Consider the following 27,034-nt stretch of genomic DNA (forward strand, 5'->3'; position numbering starts at 1 on the left):
AGGCCTGGTCCAAGCTGAAAAAGGAACCACAACGCCAAAGACAGTCAAATGAAAGCAATAAGCAATCGTGATTGCTCAAAAAAATTCAACCGTCCATATGAAAATATCAGTCTAAAGCTACGCCTTGTGCATACAGAGATTAATATAAATTGAATAGGAGCAAGATGCAAGTCTATTTGATACGTTGACAACTTGTGTGGCATAAATTTGCATATTGGTATTGAAAGGTTGTAGATATAAGACCCAGGTAAGAAATTCTTATCTGGAGTTATTTTTACAGATATGTTACTGGAAAAGTTGAATTCTATGTATGCAGTGGTTGTGAAGATAATGTGTTACAAAACATGTGTTCTTTGTTCCCAATTAGGATAACGTTTTGTTATTTTGTAGAGAAGTAGAAATGAAAAATTCAGAAGCCTCCTACTAGAAACTGATGATAGCAATAGTAATTTTAATTTTTAAATGACGTCGAAAATAATCGCATAAACTTGAAAGTAGTTGATAGTTGTAGAAGAATGCAAAAAAAAAAAAAAAAAAGACATGTTGAAGTGTGATTTGAACTGATTAAGTATGTATTGTGCAGAAACTTATGTAAGTTGACCAAGTTGTCTAAAGAAATTTAAAGTTAATTTCATTTCTAAAGTGAAAGATGTAAAAGCAATTTCCTTTCAGGTCAGGTTAACCATGTTATACAACCCAAATTCAAAATAATAGAATATCAGAACTGTTTGAACAAAATTTGTCCCTGATTCGGGAAAAATGAAGGCATGCAATTTAAAAAAGAGTAAAACTCGTTATTCATGAATGGGTAAATCAATTTCAGCAACTTTTCAGATATTATTTAACAATTTATGGATCATTAACACATTGGAAAAAAAAAAGATTTTTATATAGGTCAAAAAATTAGAATAATCTATTCATTCAATGTGAATTTTAAATAGTAGCAAAAATATTTGCATACCTGTTGCCCTGTAATTTCACAAGTATAGAGCTTGGTGCTCGTATAATTTTACGCTCTTTTAAAAGCATTTTACTGCTCAAAATGGGTCGTCAAGGTGATAAATAGGACAAAAACGAAGTTACATATTGTATCATTTCTTAAAGTTGGAAAAAACCATCCAACTCAATTCAAATGAACCTTTTATAATCTATGGTATGTAAGATTTTAAAGGAATATAGGACTGAAAAACTAAAAAGTAACCAAAGTAAACGAAGTAGAAAATTGCAACACCTGGAAGAGATGAACCCAAATTAAAGTAATTTGTCCAAATAATTGTTGAAAAATGCTTTATATGTCCATAAGTGTTGGACAGAATGTACAGTTATCTTATCCACTCCAACTACACTTGCACGGTTGCATAACCTGCAATTTTAATTGCGGATCTACGAAGTAAGACCAAAGATAAACATGAAGCAGAAACGTGCACGACTCTCCTGGAGCAAAGAGAAGCTCAAACAGGGGCAACAAGATTGGAAAAGGATTATATTCAGTGATGAATCTTTTTTTGAAATATTTGTGAGCAAAAAAAGTTGTTCAGGTTTGACGTTTAAAAAGAAAAGTGTATGAGAAATCTTGTGCGAGACGTTCTCTCCACTTAGACACATCCTTTTTGGTTTGTGGGTGCATGATGGCTGCTGGAATCAGGAAGTTATTTACATTGCGTAAAATGAAACAATGCATGACTTCCATTGTTTATCAATAATACTGCATGATACTTCATCTGAGGCAGAGCAGTTACACCTTTAGTGACACTTTTATCTTTCAGCAAGATTCTACTCCGTGTCATATCTCTAAATCAACTCGGAAGTTTTAAACACAAAGAAGATTTTCGGTATTAAACTGGTTAAGCAACTCTACCAATATCATTACGATCAAAAATTTGAGGTACCGTCAAATCTAAAGAAAGCAGTTAAAGACCAAATGCCCACCAACAAAATTGAACTCGTTGCAGCATTGAAGAGAGCATGGAAGCAGTGTCAGAAGCGATTAATGTATACAGGTGGTAGAATCCGTGAGTGAAAGGATTAAAGAATTGAATCCAGAAAAAATGATGCATTCAAGTATTGATATTGTTCCCTTTGAAAATGTTTTTCTCCTTTTAATTTGAATATTCTATTTTTTGACTCAATGTAAACTCTCATTACTAAAAACTTTTGGATTATTCTAGCCAAAATTATTTTTAATTAACTATATTTAAAATGAAATGTACACTTTAAGGTATAAAAAAGGTGGCACGTTCATTTAAATGCCTAATTTACACTTATTTTTGGTTAAAATAAACGTTTTTCCAAAAAGTGAGAAGTATTCTATTATTTTGAATTTGGGTTGTAGCATGACCAGACCAACAAGGTTTTTAAAACAAATGACAGTTGGATGCCTCACTTGCCAAATCAATTAACTCCATAAAACAAAAAGTCAAGAAAAGTTATGAAGAAGATAATGTTATCTATATGAGTGAATAGGCACTCGTTTTACATTTTCTGCCATCACATGGTCAGAAATGTACTGAACCAAAACTTTAATATAAATTCACATGCTACGCATTGATAAAGCACTACTAAAGCAGAAATGAGGATTTTTTTTTAAATGTGGAGTTAATTGATTTGGTAACTGAGGCATCTAATTATTAAAAATAACAGATGTATAAAATGTCTTAAGAGAATTTTGAAGAAAAAATATTTTTTCTCTATTTAGCACAAAATTTGCTCTTTTCTGAAAACTGACAAATAACTAAGTTTTTAATGGGAGCAGTTTTAATGTTCTAACGGGGCTGCAGAGTCAGAGTCAAAGTGATTTTGTGGTAAAGGATTCAGTGTCAGTTGTTTTTCTCAAAGTCCGCAACTCTACCAGTGCTGTAGGGTCTGAGTCGGACTAATCTGGGAAATAATTAGTCAGAATTGATGGCTCTATAATTCCTGGAGTTAGTCACTTTCCCTCTGATTCTACAGCCCTGTATTCTGAAGCATAATTTTTTTCTTCATATTTTAATAGATTTTCCTACTTTTTCATTTTTTCTAGATTTTTGAAGAAGGTATTAAAGCTATTCCTTTGAGTGTTGATTTATGGATACATTATATTAACTTTTACAAAGCTCAACAAAGTGAAAAAGAAAATGCTTATGAAAACATAACACAGTAAGTTTAACTGGTTATGATATGGTATGAAAAGTAATTCAAAACAATAAAATGTTTGTTATTTGGATTTTAAATGTGATTCAATTTTATTTTCAGATTATTTAAACGTGCTTTAGATGCAGCAGGTCGGGAATTTAGGTCTGATCGTTTATGGGATTTGTTTGTAAATTGGGAAGAAGAGAACAAAAACTTGAAGGAAGTGACAGCAGCATATGATACCTTACTTACTATACCAACCCAGTTATATAGCCATCATTTTGAAAAGTGAGTTTCTTTATTTATTCTAATTTTAAAATATGGTTAGTTAGTCTCCTCCTCCATAATCTTCAATTGTTCAATATCGCCATTGTCTGGCGAGAGTATATGAAGCAGTTGTGAATATAACTACAGTAAACTCTTTATTATGCATGGCCTTTCATACTTTCAAAGAAGAAAAAAATACTAAGCGCAAAATCTATTTTACATTTCTATTTATTTTTTCCCTCTCCCTTCCTATAGCATCAAATCTTTCAAGATCACCAAAATCTGACTCGTCGAAACCTGATTTTTTGATCTGTAAGACTTACTGCTTCAGATCTATACTACTTACGGATTTTTAAATCTATCATAAATACTGAATTTTATATCTACACTACTTAAGTGCGTAAATGAGTGACCGGACCAGTCTTATAAAAAATGCCTCTCCACTCCCCTATATGCTTTTGGTGTACCCTTGTTTGAGGTGTTTCAGTTTTTCTGCTTGCACTGTTTGTTAGTGTATGTTTGCAATAATAAGCAATCCTTTTTAAACTTTTGCATGCATTTTTTACAAGCACTGCTATTGTCTTGGCTGTAGTTAAAATGTATGCCAGTGTTCTTATTTGGAGATCTTATTTAAGGTATTGCATACACTAGCATCATTTTTACCTAGTTTGCAGATTATCGACGAATTCACTTTTCCATAGTAATTGCGCCACCCTATTTCGTGGATGATCAGGAATTTACTGTCCAGTAGTTGCATTGTTCCTTTTTTTTTTTTTTTGCCTCTAACAATAGGAGCTTCTGAAGTTTGACTGTTATTTATTTTTTAATTCGATTGGAAATTTTCTCTTTCGTCATTCTGAATGCTGGCTTCACGGCAGTTTCACACCGTAACTGCAATCCATTTTTAGATTTTTTAAAAAAGAAATGACAAAAAAATTATAAAATAAAATGATTTTCCTCATTACTACTTATTTTGCATATGATTATTTTTTCTTTGTCTTTTATAATTGTCCGTACAAATCTAAGCTCTATTGTTATTAAAACCTTTTATGAACTTTATTTGCAGGTTTCGTAAGCATGTGAAAAAGAACAATCCGAGGGAAATTTTATCAACAGATGAATTCTTAGAAATACGACAAAGTGTTGTGAAAGCTATGAAAAATGCTGATTTAGAAGTAGATGAAGATGATGATGAAAAGCAATCGGAAAAAGTATCACCACCTGGAATGGAAGTAGATGATGCCCCTCCTGGATTAGAACCTGATGGAGCTACTATTGAAAAAGACATGGTAAGTAACTTTGATGTTTTTTAAAGTGTTCTTTTAATTAAATTTGAAATTGAAAAAAGAAAAAGAATGTTCTTTAATAAAGTCCCCTCTAAAATCTACTCTTTTCCTATGAAGGTTTTGCCTATATTTTCATAACACACATTATTCCTGAATTTGTTTTAATAAGTTCTCAGTTGTTTAAAAAATGAGTTATTTAAATTTACTTTAAACCCTTATACGTGTATGTCAAAATTTGATATTTATTGTACTTAATTCCTCTTTGAATTGAATCAAATAGTTTTTTTTTCTTCTGTAAACACTTGCTATGACGTCTTTCATCAAAAGATGGTTTTTGGTGTGTAACCTATAATCTTTAAAAGTGTTTTGCTTTGGTACAGTCTGACCACCAATGAAATGGAAAGGCCAACATACGGTTTACAGGCAGAAATGGACACATCTATTAGTTTTCAGGGATGCCAGCATTTGCAGATGTGTATTTGCCCCTGAATTAAGCAGAGTCGCATTGAAATTAACAGAGCGTAAGCATCAAATTTTTAGGTTTCCCTCTCTTTCAAATAGACTTACTCATCTTAACTGAACATTGTGCCAAGTGGACAGACTACGTTGGTTGAAACTCAAGTGTTTGACTGTTTTGTACTCTTACATTTGGCTGAACTGGCCTAGTGCAAAGTGTTCATATAGACGTTGTAGGCTTATAGCTTAAAGTGGGGACCTGCATCTTATATATATATATTTATTTATTTGTAAACAAGAACAGTCGAAATAATTTTATCTTTCCCCACATATTAGAGGTGCGACGTCAATGGCAAAACATCGATGTTTCAAAACATTGAAGTTAGAAAGTAAAACATCGATCTTTTTATCAATGTATAACATACATTTTTGAGTATACTATGCTAATTTAAGCAATACAAAAGAATACATACCCGACAAATATATTGAAAATACTGAACCTCAAATCATGAATATAGTTTAATAAGAATAATTTCGCAACATCTTGGTATTAGAATAGGACAAAAATTGATAATAAGACAAGCACCGATTAATACAAACTAGTTATAGTAATAGGAAATATTTTCAAACTTAACTTACCGGCGGTTTTGCACGTCTTATCACGCCGTAGCAAGTTCACGTCGAAAGCGTTTTACACGTATTTTTCTGACACTAAATTTTCGTTGTCAAACGGTCCAAGGCGTAGAATCCTGCGTTTCCATTCCCCTCTCCTGAGAGCGGCACCCCGGAGCGCGGGGGCCCTCCTTCTGTATTCACAAACGCGAACAATGCCCATTCATCAGGTTGGGGTTTCAAGGTTCAGTGCATTCTTCTTATCAACGCAATGATTTCTAAGCAAACCTTCTTGCTGTTTATTGTAAGCATCTGCTAAAAGCAAAACTTTATTCCAAGAATTAAATATCCACTTCTCTTTCTTCTAAGCTTAAAATTTACGTTTAATTAATAATTGAGCTCTAAATGGATGCAACATAATTTAATCGACGACAATGACATTCAATTACATTTCAAATAAATAAATAAATAAAAGCCGTAAGATTTCAAATTAAACGAAAACAAACTAAGTATCCTTTTGGAAATAAATTTATAGCTACGGCTTTATTCGCTACTAACGTGTAATTATGGAACTTTAAGTGTTATAAAATCACAATGCTGCAAAGAAAACCAAAGAGCGGAAGTACATGTAAAAGATCAATTTTCAACTTTTATGTGCAGTTACGTAGCTTTTTACGCACATTTAGGCAGATGTTGTACTCAAATCACATTATAAAAAATATTAAAAAAGGGATACTTTTTCAAATTCATTTGCTCTAACTGATTGACCTTAGTTTTGGTCGCAAATTTCGATCGCTGATATCAGAAACATTTTAAATTCACCGATTCTGTCTAATACTTCAGCTTATAATTATTTTAATCACAAAGAAAAACAATTATCTCTTAGCATGCAATTTCAATTCTGTATAAGTAAAAAAAAAACTAAATAAACAATATATAGTAAGAGCAAAAATTTTGCACAACACCAGACAGCTATTGTGTTAACTTTTATACAAAAAAAAAAAAAAAAAAATCAGTTGTTAGCAAAGAACAATAATAATATTTTTTTTGTTGTTATTAAAAATGGAAAAGTATATGAATATGAATAATTTTCAAAGAAAAAAAAATTAAATCGTTTGTAGGTTTTTCTTTTCAATAAAAAAGAGAGCCTCGGAATTTTTTTCATTGAGAGGGGGAAGAAATTCAGAAGAATGGGACCTGATTCTTAGTAAAGGAAAATTTTTTGGAGTTGCTTGAGATCTTCAGTATTTTGTAGGAAGATGGAAATGGGGAAAAGGTTAAATGAGAATTTAAAACTATTTTTTTATATAAAGAAAGGAATAATAATAAATAGAGAAAAATAAATGAAAGTTTAAACCGTTTCATAATTAAAATAAAACTTCAGCAGAGCTTAACTATTTGTACTTTATTAAACAACAAATCCAGAATTTTCATTGATCTCAATTTGCCCAAAGCCTGATATTTATCTCAAATCACTGTTTAATCTGTGCGATTGCTAGATACCAGTCATATGATCTTTCAATTCCTTGGAATAACTTATGCAAAAATAATTATACAACCTTGATTTTTATTGAAAAATCATCGGAAATTCAGCCGTAATTTTTGACTTGAAAAATTTAAATTTTCTCAAAAACTTCAATTATTTTGAAAAATTAACCATCTTCTACACTTTGACATGAGAAAATCTTTAATGCCAGTACAATAAAAGTTAGCAATCATCCAAATATATTTTCATTTTAAGCAATCCTGAAATATGATTGTGTGTTTATAATGGAAAAAGTTTGCAAAATGTGGAACCCCCCCCCCCACACATCCTAGTTCTAAGAAAATATATCTCAATTTACTCTGCAGTTTATTATAGAATTTGGATTTTTCAATGATGAGCCATTTTACTCAACTTTGAACGCTTAGATACCTAGTTATGAATGAAATTGCATTCCGGTAAATGGGTCTCTTAGCGAAAAAAGCGATAAATACCGTATTTTCCTGCGTATAATCCGCGGATTATCTGCTAAAAAAGGCAAAGTTTATGAGGCGCGGATTATACGCAGCCGCGGATTATCTGTGATTTTTCTCCCCCTCTTAACACCAACGTAGGATTCACCGATCGAGACCGTACGCCGACTGAATGTTGTTTATTTTATGAAGCATGCATGTTCTTCTTCGCTGCCTGCCTGTATGTTGGTTATTTTACATTGCTTGAATGTTCCTCTTGGCGATTCATGTCATGTAAAATAAGCAAGATAACAGTGAAATAGGTAGCCATTTGCACAAGATTAGACCGTTTGCTCCTTTGTCTTGACTCTTTGTTTTTCAAGTAATTAGCGTACTATAATCAAGATTTCAAGAAGAAATCATTGTATTTTAGATTATATTTCAGATTAATTTTGATTATGCCTTCAAAGAAATTACTTTTCAGGTTTTTATTTTAGTTGCTCAAATGGTATGTTAAATTCAAACTTTATTTTTTTTACATCTCTGAAACCAATTCTTTCAGCAAAATTTTAAACGATCAAAAAATAAAATGATTAATAAACAATAATAATGACAATATGTTGAAAAAAAGAAAACCATGTAACCAAGGGAAGAAATTCAAGCAGAAATTCTATTCCAAAAACATATTGTACTACACTAATGGCATTGATCTGGAAGATACACTATTTTTAGTTTTACAAAGAAGAGCTTTTGCCTTCGATAGCTTCAAGGACATTTTATTTACGGTTAATGAAAAAACCTACAAAATACATGCCTATTCTGGCATTGTACTTCTAAAAGACTTTTGTAGAAGGATAGTATATTTCTTTGTCCAAAATCGTATTTTGTTTCGTTCTTTTTCACTTCCCAATATCAATATACTAAAGGAACTAGTGATATTAGACAGTGTTTCTTTAGTAATAGCTTTGTTAAATACGCCATAATTCAGTGAATGTTGGATATAGTATTTGTTTTCCGATTTTCAAACGGGATCCTAGACAGTCCCGATTTTCATTCAAAAACCCAGTGTCCTGGCCAGTTTACTTCAAGTCTCGGTAAAATATAAGATTCATTACAGATGACCAAAAAAATATAAAAATAATTAACCGTGAAGGATTATTTAAAATAATAAATTTGTTATTTCTGTACCTCATAGCCAGACTGACGTAAGTCCAAAAATTTGAATTTTCTGTTTATTACTGCTAGGGTTCGCTGATATATATCAGTCGATATATATCATGATATATATTCGATATTTATTCTGAAAATATCATGATATTTTGATATTTTCGATATTTATTTTTCCAACTACGGTATTTTCAATATAAAAATTATATTAATCATAGTAATATGGCTCATTTATTATTAAAAATAACCAAAAAGTTATGTACTATAGTTTTATGCTGTATTAATACACATTAATATAACAAAATAATATATTCTTTTTTTTTATTCATAAAATTATTAGTAATGTAACAATTTTAATGCATATTAAAAGTACCTAATTAAACATTGGTTGGAAAAAAAGAAAATGTCTTATGACTGTGCTCCTGACTGTTGCATATTGTTTTTTTCTGAATCATATAACTGTGTAAAAGTAGCTAACAGAAGACAAATTAGTAGAACAGCTAATGCTATTTTAACTCTATTAAAATTGACTAAAATATAAAATGAAATATTAGATATGAATAATTAAAGAAACCTAAATTTTAAGTCTACATATTATAATAATAATTAAAGAGTGATTTGAGGATGCATTTACTCTTTTGAAGACATTAGTTTGTGTTGATTGAAAATATCGGATCTATATTAAAATATCGGATATTTTAGATATTTTCGAAAATTGCACTCACCAGACATATTTTTTTTCTCTTCTGTAAAGTAGCGTATGTGACTCATATTAGTTTAGCTCTGAGGTACAGATTTGAAATTTATGACCTGTAAAATTATTATCGGATTAGCTTGTAAAGAATTTTACAAAAAGATTTAAAACAAAAAAGACTTTCTAAAAAAGTCCTAGCCAATGCAAAAAACATGTAAATATTGTTCAAAATTTAATTCCTCATTTCTTGCTAAAGTAACTTCAAAAGATTAATGCTTACAAAATAAATTGTTTAAATGTATCTGCTTGCGCCATGTATCATTTATTATTCCTGGTTTAGGCTGATAATTAGTAATCATTTATTCATAGCATTGAGAATGAACTATCCTTCTAAAACACTCTGAAAACCAGCCGGAGTGTGTACCTTTTGAAATACCCACAATGGCGGGGGGGGGGGGGGGTCGTGGTTGAACATTTTGGAAATAAGGCAAGCCTAGGTATACCGCTATTACGATCACTTAGTCTCAAATATGGCGAGATTCGAAACATACTAAAAATGCACAAATAAAGAAATAAATATATATATACACATAGTATGTAAAAACTATGCATAGATGTATAAATTTGCAGTGCTTTTTTCCCCCAGCGTTAAAAGAAAAACAACGAATTGCTATTGCGCGGAAGGGGGGAGGGAATTCCTTTACTGCTTTTTATTATTGCGCATCATTTCAGGTTATGCAAAACATTACAATCATAACTAAATTCATTTAGCTATTTCATATTGCAATAACTTGTTCCAAATATTGTTTTATATATGTTGATATGAGTAGTTAAATTCAATAATAAAATATGTGAATAGTAATTTAGAGTAGTAGTAGGAGATACTAATTGCAGAGATTTAAAATCTAGATTATTACTTCAAAAATATTACAGAAAGTTGTGGTTTGTAAAACATGACTGGCTGAAAGTACTTCATCTCTTGTTTGCTGAACAAGTTGAGGGGAAAATGGGCGGGACGGACCTTGGCAGCATGTCTGGAGGAGTTTGACTCTTCCCTGCGACATGCGTTGAAAAGAAAGGGGTTGATCTTTGACAGCATGTCCTGGTCAAAAGGGATTAAGTGCTTTTTTTCTCCTTCCGAAAGGGGGAGGAAAATTCAAGATAAAAAGTATTGACCATTTCGAGCAGATAGCCATGTTCCCAAGGTGACCTTTTCCAGGTGAAATTCCACACGTATGTCAAACCGCCAATGAGTTAAGGAAACTAAAATTAAATTTACATCAAAAAAGAATCTAAGAAAAAATATATCATAGCATTGAATGATGAGAAAAAGTTGTGCTAATTATTTTTAAAATACAAAACTAATTCTAACAATTATTTTTAAGAGCAAGAAATATGTGTTGTACTGTTAGTTAATAATTAAACACAATTTGTAAGTAATAGAGGGACGACTTGTTGGGGGAAATCAATAAGTAGCCCTGAATGTTGGTGTTGACAGTTTGGAGAAAAAGAAGTTTGTTTACTTTGTCCCTCAGAAGCGCATTTCTCTTTTCGCACACTATCCCACCAGTCAGAGAAACATGTCTTTCCGATAGAACAAAAGTTGGCACCACTATCAAATACTTAAAAGCAACTTTTACCAGCTCTGAATTTTTAACGTTATAATTTTAACTGTAGTAACATATAGGATTTTCCTTTTGTTTTAGAACAGGAGCTTTGAAATAGATTGCAAGTTCTGGCACCAGACTACCAATGTCAGGTTCTTCCAATAGCTTTGACCTCTTCCTCACTCTCTAGTTAATCTTGTAGTGATCGTCCCAAAAATCATCCTCTACACAGAAAAATTGATCTTATAAAATGAGTGCAAAAAAAAAAAAATATATATATATATATTGTAACGGATTCGGTGCGACTTCCACTTTCTTGAAAATGAAGACACAGTTCTTGATAAAAACACAGGAAATTTATTTACACTATGTAAAGGAAAGATCTTCAACAACTGCTAAATTATTCATCAGCAATTAAGCAATTATCACACAACACCGTAAACTCAACGTTTACACACGTATTTACTTCCAAATACGAAAACAACACAGCGAAATGCCTCGCTATAAACAGAGCAAAATGCTCTCCGTTCGAAATCTCAAACGAAACTAACTGTTTATCCATCGCTAACGGCTTAAATACACCGAAAAGAATTTTCTCAAATATTCCACACGCTTCTCGAAATGCGTTGACCGTTATCAAATTTTTATCAATGAACAAAGAGGGAATAGGGGTCGTATATTTTAGCCATATGAAAAAGGGGTTGTATATTCATTACGGGAAACTATTTACAGGTTACGTTCCTACAATAATTACTATTTACAGAATTTGTAACATTGCCCCTTTCCTAAGGACTGCACGTCCCGGGCAGTACAATCCCCAGAAAGGGTGCCAAACTTCTATCACAAGTTTACAAATATACACATTAATTAACAACTAACAGATACAGAAAACACAATAATAACAAGAAATATTACTAAACATTAAAAGCAAAAATTATCTACAACTTTTATGTTATCAACCATGGTTGTTTACGTAATACTCATGAACTATGGCCATAGTATGGGGCTAACCGATCATAATGTACAACCCTAGGTTTTGCATTAGGTGATTTTTGGATCCTCACTACGACGTCATTTAGTCGGTTAACGACTTTGTAGGGTCCATCCCAATGCGACTGCAATTTGGGTGAAAGACCTTTCCGTCGGATGGGATTCCATAACCAAACCTTGTCGCCTTCGTTGAATTCATGTCCAGTAGACCTTGTGTCGTATCTGGTCTTCATCTTCTCCGCCGCGATGTTGATTCGCTCTCGTGCGAAGTTATGAACGTCTTCCAACCGGGCCTGGAGATCCTGGATGTACTGTTGGATATAATTTGAGGTTTATGGCCTACAGCTAAGCTGAAAATTAGGCAACTCATTTCCAACTAAAAATTTGAGGTAGTGGTCTGCCCGGAGAAAATAAAACATGAATCATTCTTTACACTAAAAAACATTTATTTGACACATATTGAAAATTTGTTACAACACAATGATTTGTTCCCCGGGAAAAATTAGAAAAAGGATCTTACAATGGGTCCATGCATGGTTTAAAAGTCCTGTTGGTGTTCCAAGGTGACGTCTCACCGGTCGTTGGACAGCATGGCAATTTCCACGAATTGCAGGCAGGTCGATTCACACCGCGTGAGCCACAGTTCACCACATCAAGGAAAGGTATGCCAGGGATGGACGCGATCTTCTTCCGTAGGAGAACAAAAAACCCACATCAGGGAAACTTAGAACTCTTTGCTTTTGTAGACGTCATCACAACACACGGGTTCCAAACTCAAAACATCACCAGTGCTTTTCCCGGAAAAACCAGACCTCACCAAGAGGCCAATAACAAAAATTTAGGAGGACATCAGACGAACACGTTCACAACACACAACACAAGACGAGGAGACAAGCAAAAAACGAAGCGAAGCCCAAGCGATCGAGCTCCTGCCGGTCTGCGTATTTATAGCCCGATTCGGCCCTTCCAGAAACAATGTGACGTTACCTAATTTGCATATTGCCAAAACAACTCAACCCGAAGAAAACACAGCTTGCAGGTTGCACAATCATTATTTAATTTGGCATTCAGCACTTAACACCTCAACATGATTTCATCACGTCATTGACACGTGCTCTTTCGGAAATTTACCGACATCTGCCGAATGACAACAACCAATCATAGCATGCCGCATGTTTTCCGAACACTTCCGATTCAAACTCGGACATTTGAGTGTTGGCGGCAGGTGGATGGGATTCTTCGCGCAAAGTTTTCTCTCGGAATGGCAAAAGGTAAGTCACAAAATGATTTTTCTTTTAAACAATATTGGTGAAATCCTTCAAGAACCAAAAATAAAGGCATTTAGCCCAACAAGTTCCCCCCTCTTGAAGGAATTTCATCAAAAAACACATTATATACATTAAAAACATTTAACTACATTCATATTATATTTACAAAAGATACATTTGAAAAACAGTTCAAAAATTTGATACGCCCCCCCTCATTTAATCCCAATTAAATATAATTTTACAAAGTTTATTTAAACAATTCTTAGATAGGGGTTTAGTGAAAATATCCGCGATGTTTATATTTGTCCTCACATATTTAATCAAAAAAATCTTTTGCTCAATTAAATTTCTTAAAAAATGGTACCTTACATCAATGTGTTTTGTACGGGAATTCTCAATGGGAGACTTAGAAAAATCAATTGTTGCAGTGTTATCACAATAAATAATTGTATCTCTAAGCTGGAGGTTTTCAATATTTAATTCACTTATTTCTGTGATTATCCTCTTCAGCCAGACCATTTCTTTTGCAGTTTCACCAAGTGAAATATATTCTGCTTCCATTGTGGACAACGCAACACATTTATGTTTAAATGTCCTCCAATTAATTGGGACCCGATCAATACACAAAATTGATCCTCCCATTGAGACCCTATCCTCCCGATTAGCGGCGTAATCGGAGTCTGAAAATCCCCGTAGATCTACACTATTGATTGAGCTTAAATTTAATTTGTATGATATTGTATGCTTTAAATACCCTAGCAATCTTAATAGAAAATCCCAATGCTTTCTTCCGGGATTTGCTTGAAATTGGGAAAAAATATTCACCGCATACGAAATGTCAGGTCGGGTCTTCCCCGCTATGTATGCCATGCAACCCAACAAATTTCTGTATGGGAGCTTTTCTGCTTCCCTCTTTTCTTCCTCAGTTTTCGGGCAGTCGTCCTTCGACAAAACTGTACCCTTTGAGATTGGGAGGGTTGAATTTGGCACATAGTAATCAGAGAATAACTCCAAGACCTTCGAAATATAAGAGCTTTGGTGAATGAAAAGATTATTTTTATCTTCCACAAATTCAATCCCCAGGAGCTTTCTGGTTTTCCCCATTTCTTTAATATCATACATACTTTTAATTTCATTGATTACCTTTTTAATTAAATTTTCATTTTTTGCTAGAATTATTATATCATCTACATAAATAAGAAGAAAAGTATTTTTGTCTCTATGGTATACACAATTACATCCTTTTAATTTTTGAAAACCAAAACCACGAAGAACACTGTCTATTTCTAAGAACCAGTTTCTTCCGGACTGGTGTAGTCCATAGAGAGACTTCTTCAATTTACAGACAAAATTAGGGTGGCTTTTATTGACAAAACCCTCTGGTTGTCTCATGTAGATTTGTTCCTCTAAATCAGCATACAGGTAAGCATTTTTTACATCAATTTGTGAGTGACACCATTTTAAAAGACATATAAAAATGGAAAAGAAAACTCTTACAAGTGAAAACTCAATTACTGGACTGAAAACTTCAGAATATGACTCAATTGACTGACGGTCCCCCCTCACAACTAATCTGGCCTTGTATCTTACAATTTCACCCTTGTCATTTACCTTAAGGTCGTAGACCCACCTGTTTCCCAAAATTGGTTTCCCCTCTGGTGGGGGTACAAGGTCCCACACCTCTCTTTGGTTAATGACATCCAATTCAGACTCCATGGCCAGTTTCCAGTTGCCCACCTCGGGGGTAGCCATACATTGCCTATACGAGTTCGATATAAAAATTTCTACCAAACTTGCTTCTTCACTTTCTCCCGAACTTTCACTGTCGTCACAGATTTCCCCTACTGTTGGATTTTTAGATGAAAAGTCAAAAAGTTTTGGTTTATACTCTATTTTATTTTCACTACAATATTTTAGAACCTGTTTTAATGAATTTAATCTTACTCTATTTTTACCGGCAATTGTATAATAAATATCAGTCCTATCCCCGGTCTTTCTCTTTTTGGCTTCTCTAACCCATTTAATCTTTTCACAGGGAGTTTGCTCAACACTCTCCTGGATTTCCTGTTCAAGTTGAACTTCACTTATAGGCCTGATAAAATTAAATTTTCTCTCATTTTTATTTTGGACTTTTAATTCCCCCCATTTTTCATTTTCATTAAACTTTACGTTAATAGTTTCTGTGACTGTTCTGGTTTCAGGATCCCAGATTCTGTACCCTTTGGTACGTAAGGCATATCCGACCATGATCCCCTTGGTAGCCCTCATATCTAATTTTTTTAGTTTGGACCTAGGCTGACCTACATAGGCAGTACACCCAAAAATACGTAGGTGCCTCACTGAGGGTTTACGTCCAGAAAACAGTTCGAATGGGGTCTTGTCCATATTTCCTATTACCGTCCGATTTCTTACATAGTTGAAACAAAGAGCGGCTTCAGCCCAAAACTCATCCCCCAATCCAGAATCCTTGAGCATAGACCTCACACCATTCATTATGGTTAAATTATACCTTTCTACTACCCCGTTCATTTGCGGGGTGTAGGAATTGGTCCGCTCTATTTTTATTCCCTGATTGGTGAGATAGTTTTCAAAATCTTTGTTAACAAATTCTGTTCCATTATCGGAACGGATAGCCAAAATTTTTGAATTCAGGAATCTTTCAGTCCTTTTTTGAAAATTTACAAAAACATTAAATGCCTCATTTTTGTTCCTTAAAAAGAAAACATATGACTTTCTTGAGAAATCATCAATAATTATAAAAATATACTTCTTTCCCCCCAAGGACTCTGTCTGAAGGGGTCCCATCAGGTCCATGTAGAGCAATTGAAGTGCAGAATTAGTACGCCTTTCTGGCATAGATTTAAACGAGCACTTCCTCATTTTCCCTAATTGACAAGGGTCACAATTGGGTTTTTGCCCCTTCTTAATCTCCAGTCCTTGGACAGCACCAAGTCTACTCGTTTTGGTGATACTTTCCATATTTATATGGCAAAATCTCCTATGCCATTTTTCCATATCAACACTGACCATATTGGCCCCTTCAGACGGGTCCTTGGTCTTAAAGACTTTGGTATAATTAACATTTGCACAATCAATATAAAAATTTGGTTTAACATGATAAAGTTTATTTATTAAATTTGCTGTAAATAATTTAACATTTTCCTGATTAAAGACACAGATCTTTCCGGGCAACCATTTGAGCTTATAGCCCTGTCTATCTATACAAGAACCAGAAATTAGGTTGCGTCGCAGCGTTGGAGCGTAGAAAACGTTATTCAATGTGATGGTAACTAATTTTCCATCTGATTCAATTTTAAAAATCACTTTCCCAATGCCCTCTACTTGGCTCTTCACATTTCCTACAGCTACCTCCATTTGTGTGTTTTGTACAGGCTCTAGCTCGGCAAATAGCGATTTATCTCTACAAAAATGAGATGTGCTGCCGCTATCCAATAGCCATGTATCCTCACATTTTGGGTAGGTAGTGTTTGCAGAAATTTCATTTACTGAACAAAACATTCCTGCCTGAGGGTCTTCTTTGGTTTGAAATTTAAAATTCCTATCCTGTTTTACTTTATTACGGCTCCAACACTTCGACGCAATATGCCCTTTCTTTTTGCAAATGTAACAAACTTTATTTTTAGCAAGAAATTTACTCCTACCATTTGCCATTCCGGAGTTTCCGGGTTTTGAAAACATTGCCGAATTTTCTATATTAGGCTCTTCGGCCAAATACCTAATCCTACCTTCCTCAGCTAGTAGTTCATCTTTTACTTTCGAGAAAGTGAATTTTTCTCCTTCCCATCTGTAGATGGCTTGAACAATACTGCTGAAACTAGGAGGTAGATACCGTATCAATTGAAAAGTTCTGAGTTTTTCTTCCATAATATATCCATTTTCGACTAGTTGGTTAAAAATTCCCCCCAACCTTGCAGCGAACAATCCCACCGTTTCACCTTCTTGCATTTTGCAAGAGAAGTAGGATTCCCACAATGCGGCTACTCTGGCCAAAGATGGGGGTTCAAAATTTGCCTTAAGGGCTTTCCAGGCTTCATTAGGGTCTTCCAAATTATCAATTAACCTTTTTGTATCTTTTTCCAAGTTTAAATAGATGATGGCTAAAGCTTGGCCACATCTTTTTCTGTCAGCACTAGTTAACTCCCCTTCTGGTTTCTTTTGGGTAATCTCCCATAAATCCCTTTCTATGAGCACCATTTTTATATCTTTGGACCAGGTAGCCCAATTATGGGAGCCCAACTTCTCAACGTTTCTATAATCTTTCTCCATAATAAAGAAATGATTCAATTCTCTCCGGGCAGGTCAACCACACGACTCTGCTACCACCTGTTGGATATAATTTGAGGTTTATGGCCTACAGCTAAGCTGAAAATTAGGCAACTCATTTCCAACTAAAAATTTGAGGTAGTGGTCTGCCCGGAGAAAATAAAACATGAATCATTCTTTACACTAAAAAACATTTATTTGACACATATTGAAAATTTGTTACAACACAATGATTTGTTCCCCGGGAAAAATTAGAAAAAGGATCTTACAATGGGTCCATGCATGGTTTAAAAGTCCTGTTGGTGTTCCAAGGTGACGTCTCACCGGTCGTTGGACAGCATGGCAATTTCCACGAATTGCAGGCAGGTCGATTCACACCGCGTGAGCCACAGTTCACCACATCAAGGAAAGGTATGCCAGGGATGGACGCGATCTTCTTCCGTAGGAGAACAAAAAACCCACATCAGGGAAACTTAGAACTCTTTGCTTTTGTAGACGTCATCACAACACACGGGTTCCAAACTCAAAACATCACCAGTGCTTTTCCCGGAAAAACCAGACCTCACCAAGAGGCCAATAACAAAAATTTAGGAGGACATCAGACGAACACGTTCACAACACACAACACAAGACGAGGAGACAAGCAAAAAACGAAGCGAAGCCCAAGCGATCGAGCTCCTGCCGGTCTGCGTATTTATAGCCCGATTCGGCCCTTCCAGAAACAATGTGACGTTACCTAATTTGCATATTGCCAAAACAACTCAACCCGAAGAAAACACAGCTTGCAGGTTGCACAATCATTATTTAATTTGGCATTCAGCACTTAACACCTCAACATGATTTCATCACGTCATTGACACGTGCTCTTTCGGAAATTTACCGACATCTGCCGAATGACAACAACCAATCATAGCATGCCGCATGTTTTCCGAACACTTCCGATTCAAACTCGGACATTTGAGTGTTGGCGGCAGGTGGATGGGATTCTTCGCGCAAAGTTTTCTCTCGGAATGGCAAAAGGTAAGTCACAAAATGATTTTTCTTTTAAACAATATTGGTGAAATCCTTCAAGAACCAAAAATAAAGGCATTTAGCCCAACATGTACTCCTCAGGCGATGCAGGCGCATCCGGAGGACGACCGAAGACGAGATCACAAGGTAGCCGAAGCTCTCGTCCGAAGAGCATCTGAGATGGGGCATATCCGGTAGTCTCGTGGACAGCACTGCGGTAGGCCAGCAGGAACAAAGGTAGCTTCTTGTCCCAATCCTGTTGATTTCTGGATACCATAAGTGAGAGATTATTCAGGATTGTGCGGTTAAATCTCTCCACCATGCCGTCCGATTGTGGGTGTAGTGGTGTTGTCCTAGTTTTCTCAATTCCGAGAATTTGACATAGGCCCTTAAACACAGCAGAGATGAAATTCCTCCCTTGATCGGAATGAATCTGCAAAGGTGTTCCGTATCTCGAGATCCAATGTTGGACTAGAGTCTCTGCTACGGTGGTAGCCTCTTGATCTGGAATGGGATATGCTTCCGGCCATTTGGTGAAGTAGTCGATGGAAACAAGAATGTATTTGTTCCCATCAGCAGTTCTTGGTAGAGGACCCAGGATGTCGATCCCAATTCGTTCGAAAGGAGCTCCAACGTTGTACAGATGTAGCTTCCCTCTGCTTCTCTTCTTCGGTCCTTTACGAGCAGCACAGGCGTCACAAGAATGGCACCACTTCTCCACGTCATCCTTCGCCTTGCTCCAGAAGAAGCGCTCCCGAACTTTATTGAGAGTTTTCAAGACACCAAAATGTCCTCCAGTCGCACTACTATGTATTTCTTTCAGAACATCTGAAATCCTGGATCGAGGAAGTAGTAACTGCCACCTAGATGTCTTGCCGTCGTCAGATTCCCATTTCCGGTGTAGCACGCCGTTCCGTAAATGGAGTGAGTTCCATAAAGCCCAGTATCTTTTTGTTGCAGGACTGAAGATGGAAACGTCCTGCCAGCTAGGGCGTCGACTGTCACTTTCCATGAACTCTAAAATTGGTTTTATGTCGGGGTCTTCAAGTTGATCTTTTCGAACTTGGTCATCACTCCATGGATCAGGTTCTGATGAAGTTGGAGTCACTGTCACCTGATAGGCAGTAGGGCTAGTCGTTCCATACTGTTTCTCGATTCGGGAACAATAATTGCAGTTCTCAGGACAGGGTCTCCTTGATAAAGCGTCTGCATTGCCGTGAGACAACCCTTTTCGGTGCTTGATCTCCATGTCATATTCCTGGAGCCGCTGTATCCATCTGGCTATCTGGCCTTCCGGATTTTTGAAGTTCAAAAGCCAAGTTAATGAGGCATGATCTGTCCGAAGCAGAAATTTTCGGCCGTAGAGGTAATGATGGAAGTGTTCTACAGCTTTCACTATGGCCAGTAACTCCTTTCTGGTGACGCAGTAATTTCGCTCCGACTTTGATAAGCATTTGCTCCAGTAAGCGATGACATGTTCATTTCCGTCAATTTCTTGGGATAAAACAGCTCCGATGCCCTCGTTGCTCGCATCAGTGTCCAGGATGAAGGATTTTTCAGGCTGAGGATAGGCGAGGATAGGCGTTGATGTTAAAGCCTCCTTCAGTCGTAGAAATGCATCTTCGCATTTTTTGGACCAATCGAACTTTTGCTTGCTCTCCGTCAGCTTATGCAAAGGTCGTGCAATGTTGGAAAAACCCTTTACAAACTTCCTGTAGTAGGTGCAGAGCCCCAGGAAACTTCGCAGCTGATGGATGTTTTCGGGACGACTCCAACTCTTGACCGCAGATACCTTCTCTGGATCGGTTTGCACACCCTCAGAAGAGATGATGTGACCAAGATAGTTCACTTCCCGGCGGAACAAATTACATTTGGACGGACTTAACTTCAGATTGGCTTCCTTAAGCTTCTGCAGCACCTTCCTAAGATTTGCCAGATGTTCTTCGAAACTGCGTCCCACGATGATGATATCGTCTAAATAGACCAGACAGGATTCGTAGGAAAGTCCTCTTAACACTGTCTCCATAAGACGCTCGAACGTAGCTGGTGCATTGCAGAGGCCGAAAGGCATAACTTTAAACTGCCACAAGCCTTGTCCAGTTGTAAACGCTGTCTTCTCTCGGTCGTCAGGGTGTATTTCAACCTGCCAGTAGCCGCTCTTCAAGTCCAGGGTCGAAAACCACTTGTGTCCGGAAAGAGTGTCCAAGGTGTCGTCTATCCGTGGAAGAGGGTAGCTGTCTTTCTTGGTGATTTCATTCAGCCGTCGGTAATCGACACAAAATCTGGTGGAGCCATCTTTCTTTCGGACTAAGACGATGGGAGAGGCCCAAGGACTGGAAGAGGGTTCGATTACATCATTCTCCTTCATCTCTTTCAGCAGGGTCTCAACCTCTTCCTTCTTGGCGAACTGTAGTCGTCTTGGATGCTGTTTAATAGGGGGGTGTTCTCCAGTGTAGATCCTATGCTGCGTTAAATTCGTACGGCCAACATCCTCCGATGTAGATGAAAACAGATGCTTGAAGTCATCCACCAATTGTTCCGCAGCAGTTCTTTGATCTTTCGATAAGGGTGCACTCCCAATTAACTTCGATGTCAAGGACTCAGAAGACACAGTCTCGTGGGAATTGATTCTTCTAATGATGCAGTTTACTGGAGTACAAGTTGCTAACACTTCACCTTTCCGGATATTCCTTGGCCTTTCACTCACGTTGGCGACTCTCACGGGAATTACATCCTTAGAAAGGTCCACAAGCGTAGATGCTACCAGCACTCCTTTTAGGCTATTGCTTAGGTTAGGGTATTCAATGAGTCCAAATCGAAAACTATTGGTTTCTTCAATGGAGCCAGGTATTAATAATTCTGACTTTGAGGGAATCGATAAATCTGTTCGGGCAATTATTTGATGAGCGGATTTTACATCACTTTCTGCGGGGAAAACAGCTATGTCTTCTCTCATCGAGTGCAGCTCATTAGTCTTGAAGTCGAGAGTGAAGTCATATTTCTTTAAAAAGTCCAATCCGAGAATGAAGGGGTCCGTGATATTAGCGACGAATGCCGTATGATGGTAGGTGGCATTCCCAAACACTATTTCCAAGTCCACTTTACCGTCAATCTCAATTTTGTCACCTGTCACAGTCTGGAGACTTACGCGTGGCGAGGTCCACAGCAGTTTCAATCCAAATTCACGAGCCACATCTGTCCTAATGATTGTCACATTGGCTCCAGTGTCAACAATCAGTCTGCAGGGGTTCCCATTTACATGTGCGTAAATGAAAAGTCCATCACTGCCACTACTAGAAGAGGAAATCTGCAGAGCTTTAGTGGTGGTGATTTCCTTCCCTCGCGTAGCTTGGCGAGCCGGACAACTCCTTCGCAGGTGTCCTTCACTACCGCATTTCCAGCACTTCTGCTCCTGTTTCTTTTGGGCTGTTATGCTGCTCAGATGTCTTGTCAAGTCACCGAGTTGTCTCTCAAGTTCAGCGAGGTGGGACGACCTGGAATCAGACTCATCAGCTTCCTGAGTCCGGATTAGATGGCGATCCACACGGGTTGCTTCTTGGGCGGCCTCGTATCTCATCGCATACATCAAAGCGGATTTCAAGTCGTTTACATTCGCCATCCGGAGGGCCTTCTGGATCTCAGGATTCCGAACTCCGTCGATGAAGTAGTTGAGTGCCAGGTTGTCCCGAACATCCGCAGGACAGTCGTAAAAAGCAAGATGAGACAGTCTCTCGATGTCCGCCGCAAGCTCTTGCAGGGTTTCCCCAGTTTTCTGGAAACGGGACTTCAACTGGAGTCGGCTGAAATCTTTCTGGCACTTCTCACCGAAGCGAAGCTCCAACGCAGCTGTGAGGGCGGCGAAATCCAGGCGCTGGCTGTCCGGAAGGGTCTGGAGAATGTCCGCTGCGTCACCTCTCAGGGATGCTGCAAGATGACAGGCCTTGGTAGCAGAGTCCCATTCGTTCGCTTCCGCCACTATCATGAATTGGGTGTTGTATACCTGCCACGAACTTTTCCCATCAAATGTGGCCAGCTTAATGGACGGTAGAGCAACAGATGTGGGAGCGCCAAACTGTACAGAGCTGCTTTCCGCGGTCGCCAATCTCCTTTCCAGGTCTTTAAAGATGTCTTCTTTAAGTTGATGAAATTTTCTATCTTCTTCTTCCAATTTATTTTCTACAGCATTGCATCGGCCTTCAACGGAACTTAATTTTTCTTCGAATTTCTCTTCGATTTTATTTTCCACTGCGATGAATCGGCCTTCAACTGCCTCAAACTTTCCTTCAATAGCATCAACTCGATGCTCTATCTCATTAAATTTATTTTCCATCACAGTCTTTACCGAAGTAAGATCGTTTTTAATTTCCTCTTGGTTAGAAACTAGGTCATTTTTCAGCACCGTTAAATCACTTTTCAATTGGTTTTGATTAGTCGCCATATCATTTTTTAATTGTTCTTGATTGGCTGCCAAATCATTTTTTAATTGTTCTTGATTAGCTGCCATATCATTTTTTAATTGTTCTTGGTTAGCTGCCATATCATTTTTTAATTGTTCTTGATTAGCCGCCAAACTTTCGGTCAAGTCACTTTTCAATTGTTCTTGATTAGCCGCCATATCACTCTTCACAGAGGTGATTGCGTCAAGAAGTTGTTTTAATGGTTCATCCATTGCGCGAGTAATCACCATAAAAATAAAGTCCTAATTCAAAAAAAGTCTTTATGAAAAAATGTCCAAAGTCACACTTACTCCAAGAAAGTCCAGAAGAAGCCCCACGTTGGGCGCCAAATTGTAACGGATTCGGTGCGACTTCCACTTTCTTGAAAATGAAGACACAGTTCTTGATAAAAACACAGGAAATTTATTTACACTATGTAAAGGAAAGATCTTCAACAACTGCTAAATTATTCATCAGCAATTAAGCAATTATCACACAACACCGTAAACTCAACGTTTACACACGTATTTACTTCCAAATACGAAAACAACACAGCGAAATGCCTCGCTATAAACAGAGCAAAATGCTCTCCGTTCGAAATCTCAAACGAAACTAACTGTTTATCCATCGCTAACGGCTTAAATACACCGAAAAGAATTTTCTCAAATATTCCACACGCTTCTCGAAATGCGTTGACCGTTATCAAATTTTTATCAATGAACAAAGAGGGAATAGGGGTCGTATATTTTAGCCATATGAAAAAGGGGTTGTATATTCATTACGGGAAACTATTTACAGGTTACGTTCCTACAATAATTACTATTTACAGAATTTGTAACAATATATATCTTTTGGCAACTCCATAAGTAAACTTAATTACGTAGTGAGAAAATTGTAGCAAATTTTATGATAATTTGCAATTAAAATGCAAAAAACATCAACATAAAAAAACCTCGAAAGCAAAACATCGATGATCCAAAAACATTGAATGTGAAACATGGACATTTTAACAAAAACATCGATGTTTCCAAAACATCGATGTCGCACCCCTATCATGTATACCGTTTGTATATGCATAAGAATCAAAGTAAAGGTTATAATTTTTTCATCTATATAGTAATTAATTTCATCCTTACTTAAAATTCTCAAAAATAAAAAGTTGAATTTAATCTTTTTTATTGTATTATAAAAAGTGCACCTATGTTTCTGTTTGAGGAAATATTGAAAATTTAAAACTTATTTTTAAAAAATTTCCATAATGTTTTTTCCCCCTCTTTTAAGATGAGCGCTGAAGAGATAGATTTGTTAAAGAAGAAAATAGTTGAAAAACGTAAAGCATTGCATGAGAAAAATGAAGTGGAAGTTGGGAAGAGATGGTCTTTTGAAGAGGCGGTAAGTATATTTCATGCTTCCAAGGTAATAAGAGAAAAACAAATAATGATGCAAAAACGAAGCATGCCAGTGTGCATAAAGATATAATATATAACAATATCTGTATATAACCATTTACATGCAGTTTCTTCGCTGAGAATGTGATATTTGAAGCCCCGATTTCTTTATCATGAAAGCAACCTGATCCAGGTATGGAACTTACAGTAGTCCCTTAGGGTATCTGTTAATATTAGTCAGCGGAACAGCTTGTTTTATGTCTGTCATGTGTTTTCTTTCCTTTTCAGATAAAACGTCCCTATTTCCACGTAAAGCCTCTTGAAAGGGTACAGTTGAAAAATTGGAAGGATTACTTAGATTTTGAAATTGACAATGGAACACACGAAACAACTGTGATTCTTTTTGAAAGATGTATGATTGCTTGTGCCTTATATGAAGATTTGTGGTTAAAGGTAGTTGTACAACTTTTTACTCTTTTCAGTGTGAAAAGCTATATCATTAATGCAGGGTTTAAAGCAGAAAACTTAAAATAACTTTAAAAAAAAAACCTTCTGAAATTTTCAATTAAAATTATGTTTTTCGCAGTCACAAGTTGTGACAGGACCCTACTCATTGGTTACTACCCTACTTGTTTCTAGAAACGGCTCCTGTCCCTCCTCTTGGGCGGTTACGTGTGTACAGTTGCGTATGTGTAGGCTTGTGTGTGTGCATAGACCTGTGTGTATGAGTGTATGAGCGTGCGTGTGTGTAGGACATGGACGCCTCCAACCAGGAGAAGCGGCTGCCGGGAGGAGTCGCGCCTGCAGAGGACGGTGGGGCTGAAAAAGAACCAAACATCAAGGTCGGTCAAGTGAAAACAATTAGCAACTGTGATTGCTCAAAAAAAAAAAAAAAACATCATTTTAAGAAATAATGCTGGAAAATTTTTCTGTTTAAATATTTCCACACTTTTTCTATGTAATAAAAGACAACAGGAGAAATATTTTATTTTCTTCATAGGGAGAAATAATCACTTATAGTTTTCCTGTGCAAAATCAAGTGCTTGCTTTTTATGGATTACAAATTTTATTTCTAAGGGAATACATATTCTTAATTAAACCACATCTTAGGGACAGTTTTTTAATTTTATGAGAGCTCAGTAGATGTCATATTTTCAAACTGTCTCTGATCTTTACAATAGAAGATATTAAATCTTTCATTTACCATCAACTACCTAAAAGCTGCCTAGTCCAGTTTCTTAATTTTGTTTTACTACCCAAGCAAAGCAACAAAATTGTTTTTACAATCATACCCAAGCTTTATTTATGGTACTATATCTTTGTCAAATCTTTATACATAAAGGGCTAATCTCTGTCCGGATATCCGGGGTAAACTTCAAAACTACTGGAGGGATTTTAACCATTTTTTCACCATAGATAGCTACATAATCGAGGAACAACTTAGGCTATAATTTATCGCTAGAAAACTTAGTTTAAGAACGTCGTGATCGAAAACTGTGAATGTCATGTAATTTCCACATCAAATGACTTAAGATTAAACCCATTGTTTCCAAAATTCGTTGCTTTATAGCAGGAATATTAAAAGTAATCAAAATGTAAATTTTGAATCAAGGCCTCTCTGGAGCAAGCATGACATTGCTTTCTTAGGAATTGCATCCTCATCTTTATACATAAAGGACTAATCTCTGTCCGGATGTCCGGGGTAAACTTCAAAACTACTGGAGGGATTTTAACCATTTTTTCACCATAGATAGATACATTATGAGGGAGCAACTTAGGCTGTAATTTATTCCTTAAAAACTTAGTTGTAAAAAGTTATGGTGGAAAACAGTAAATTTCGTGTCATTTCCCTATTAAATAATTAAATTCGTAACTCCAATAAATTATAGGGAGCGCAGCAGCCACTGTCTAATGGCGGATGAAAAAAGATGAAACAAACAAATGCCATAACTTATAACTTGCTTTGACGTTTAGTTGAATGACAGTACTTTTTCATCATATTTGTGCGAAGCATTTTTTTAAAAATTCTTCTGAAATTGCATTACACCACAAACTGCTTGAAGCCAGAAATTTACCCCAAAGAAAACTTGTGGAATGGAATGTTTTACCTTTTTCTTTAGTATTGGTAATCACTGCAAGGTAGCGTATTCGAGCTTTGAAGTTGCGAATATAAAACCCATTGTTACAAAAATTCGTTGCCTAACAACAGCAATAATAAAAGTAATCATAATGAAATTTTTGAATCAAGGCTTCTCCGGAGTAGACATGAGTTTAAACATTTGGAAACTCGACTTTTTGCATCCTTAAAGAAACATAGTAGAGAGCTTTTTTTTTCTTTTGAGTGTGTATTATTTAATTAAATAAAGCACACGGTTTTTTCAGTGATCTTTGTTTTTGTTAGTTCATATTTCGGAAATTCTTCAAATTTTTATATGCTTAAATTCGTGTGTTCGTTTCTAAATGGCTATTCGTTCGTTCTTTATACTTATTGCTATTTTACTTTAATGGGTAAGGAAGAAGCT

General features: G+C 36.1%; 1 protein-coding gene across 2 annotated transcripts in view; it reads left to right on the plus strand.

The window, feature by feature from the left end:
* LOC129217519 (pre-mRNA-processing factor 39-like) overlaps nucleotides 1-27,034 on the plus strand; it is a 76,897-nt gene that overhangs the window by 17,243 nt on the left and 32,620 nt on the right. For both annotated transcript variants that reach the window (XM_054851833.1, XM_054851834.1), the window contains 5 exons: nucleotides 3,020-3,135; nucleotides 3,232-3,399; nucleotides 4,445-4,667; nucleotides 24,406-24,516; nucleotides 24,801-24,965. In XM_054851833.1, the coding sequence (XP_054707808.1) occupies nucleotides 3,020-3,135; nucleotides 3,232-3,399; nucleotides 4,445-4,667; nucleotides 24,406-24,516; nucleotides 24,801-24,965 (783 nt within the window). The remainder of the gene's footprint in view (nucleotides 1-3,019; nucleotides 3,136-3,231; nucleotides 3,400-4,444; nucleotides 4,668-24,405; nucleotides 24,517-24,800; nucleotides 24,966-27,034) is intronic.

Source organism: Uloborus diversus, chromosome 2 (assembly GCF_026930045.1).
Source record: "Uloborus diversus isolate 005 chromosome 2, Udiv.v.3.1, whole genome shotgun sequence".
Classification (NCBI taxonomy): Eukaryota; Metazoa; Arthropoda; class Arachnida; order Araneae; family Uloboridae; genus Uloborus; species Uloborus diversus.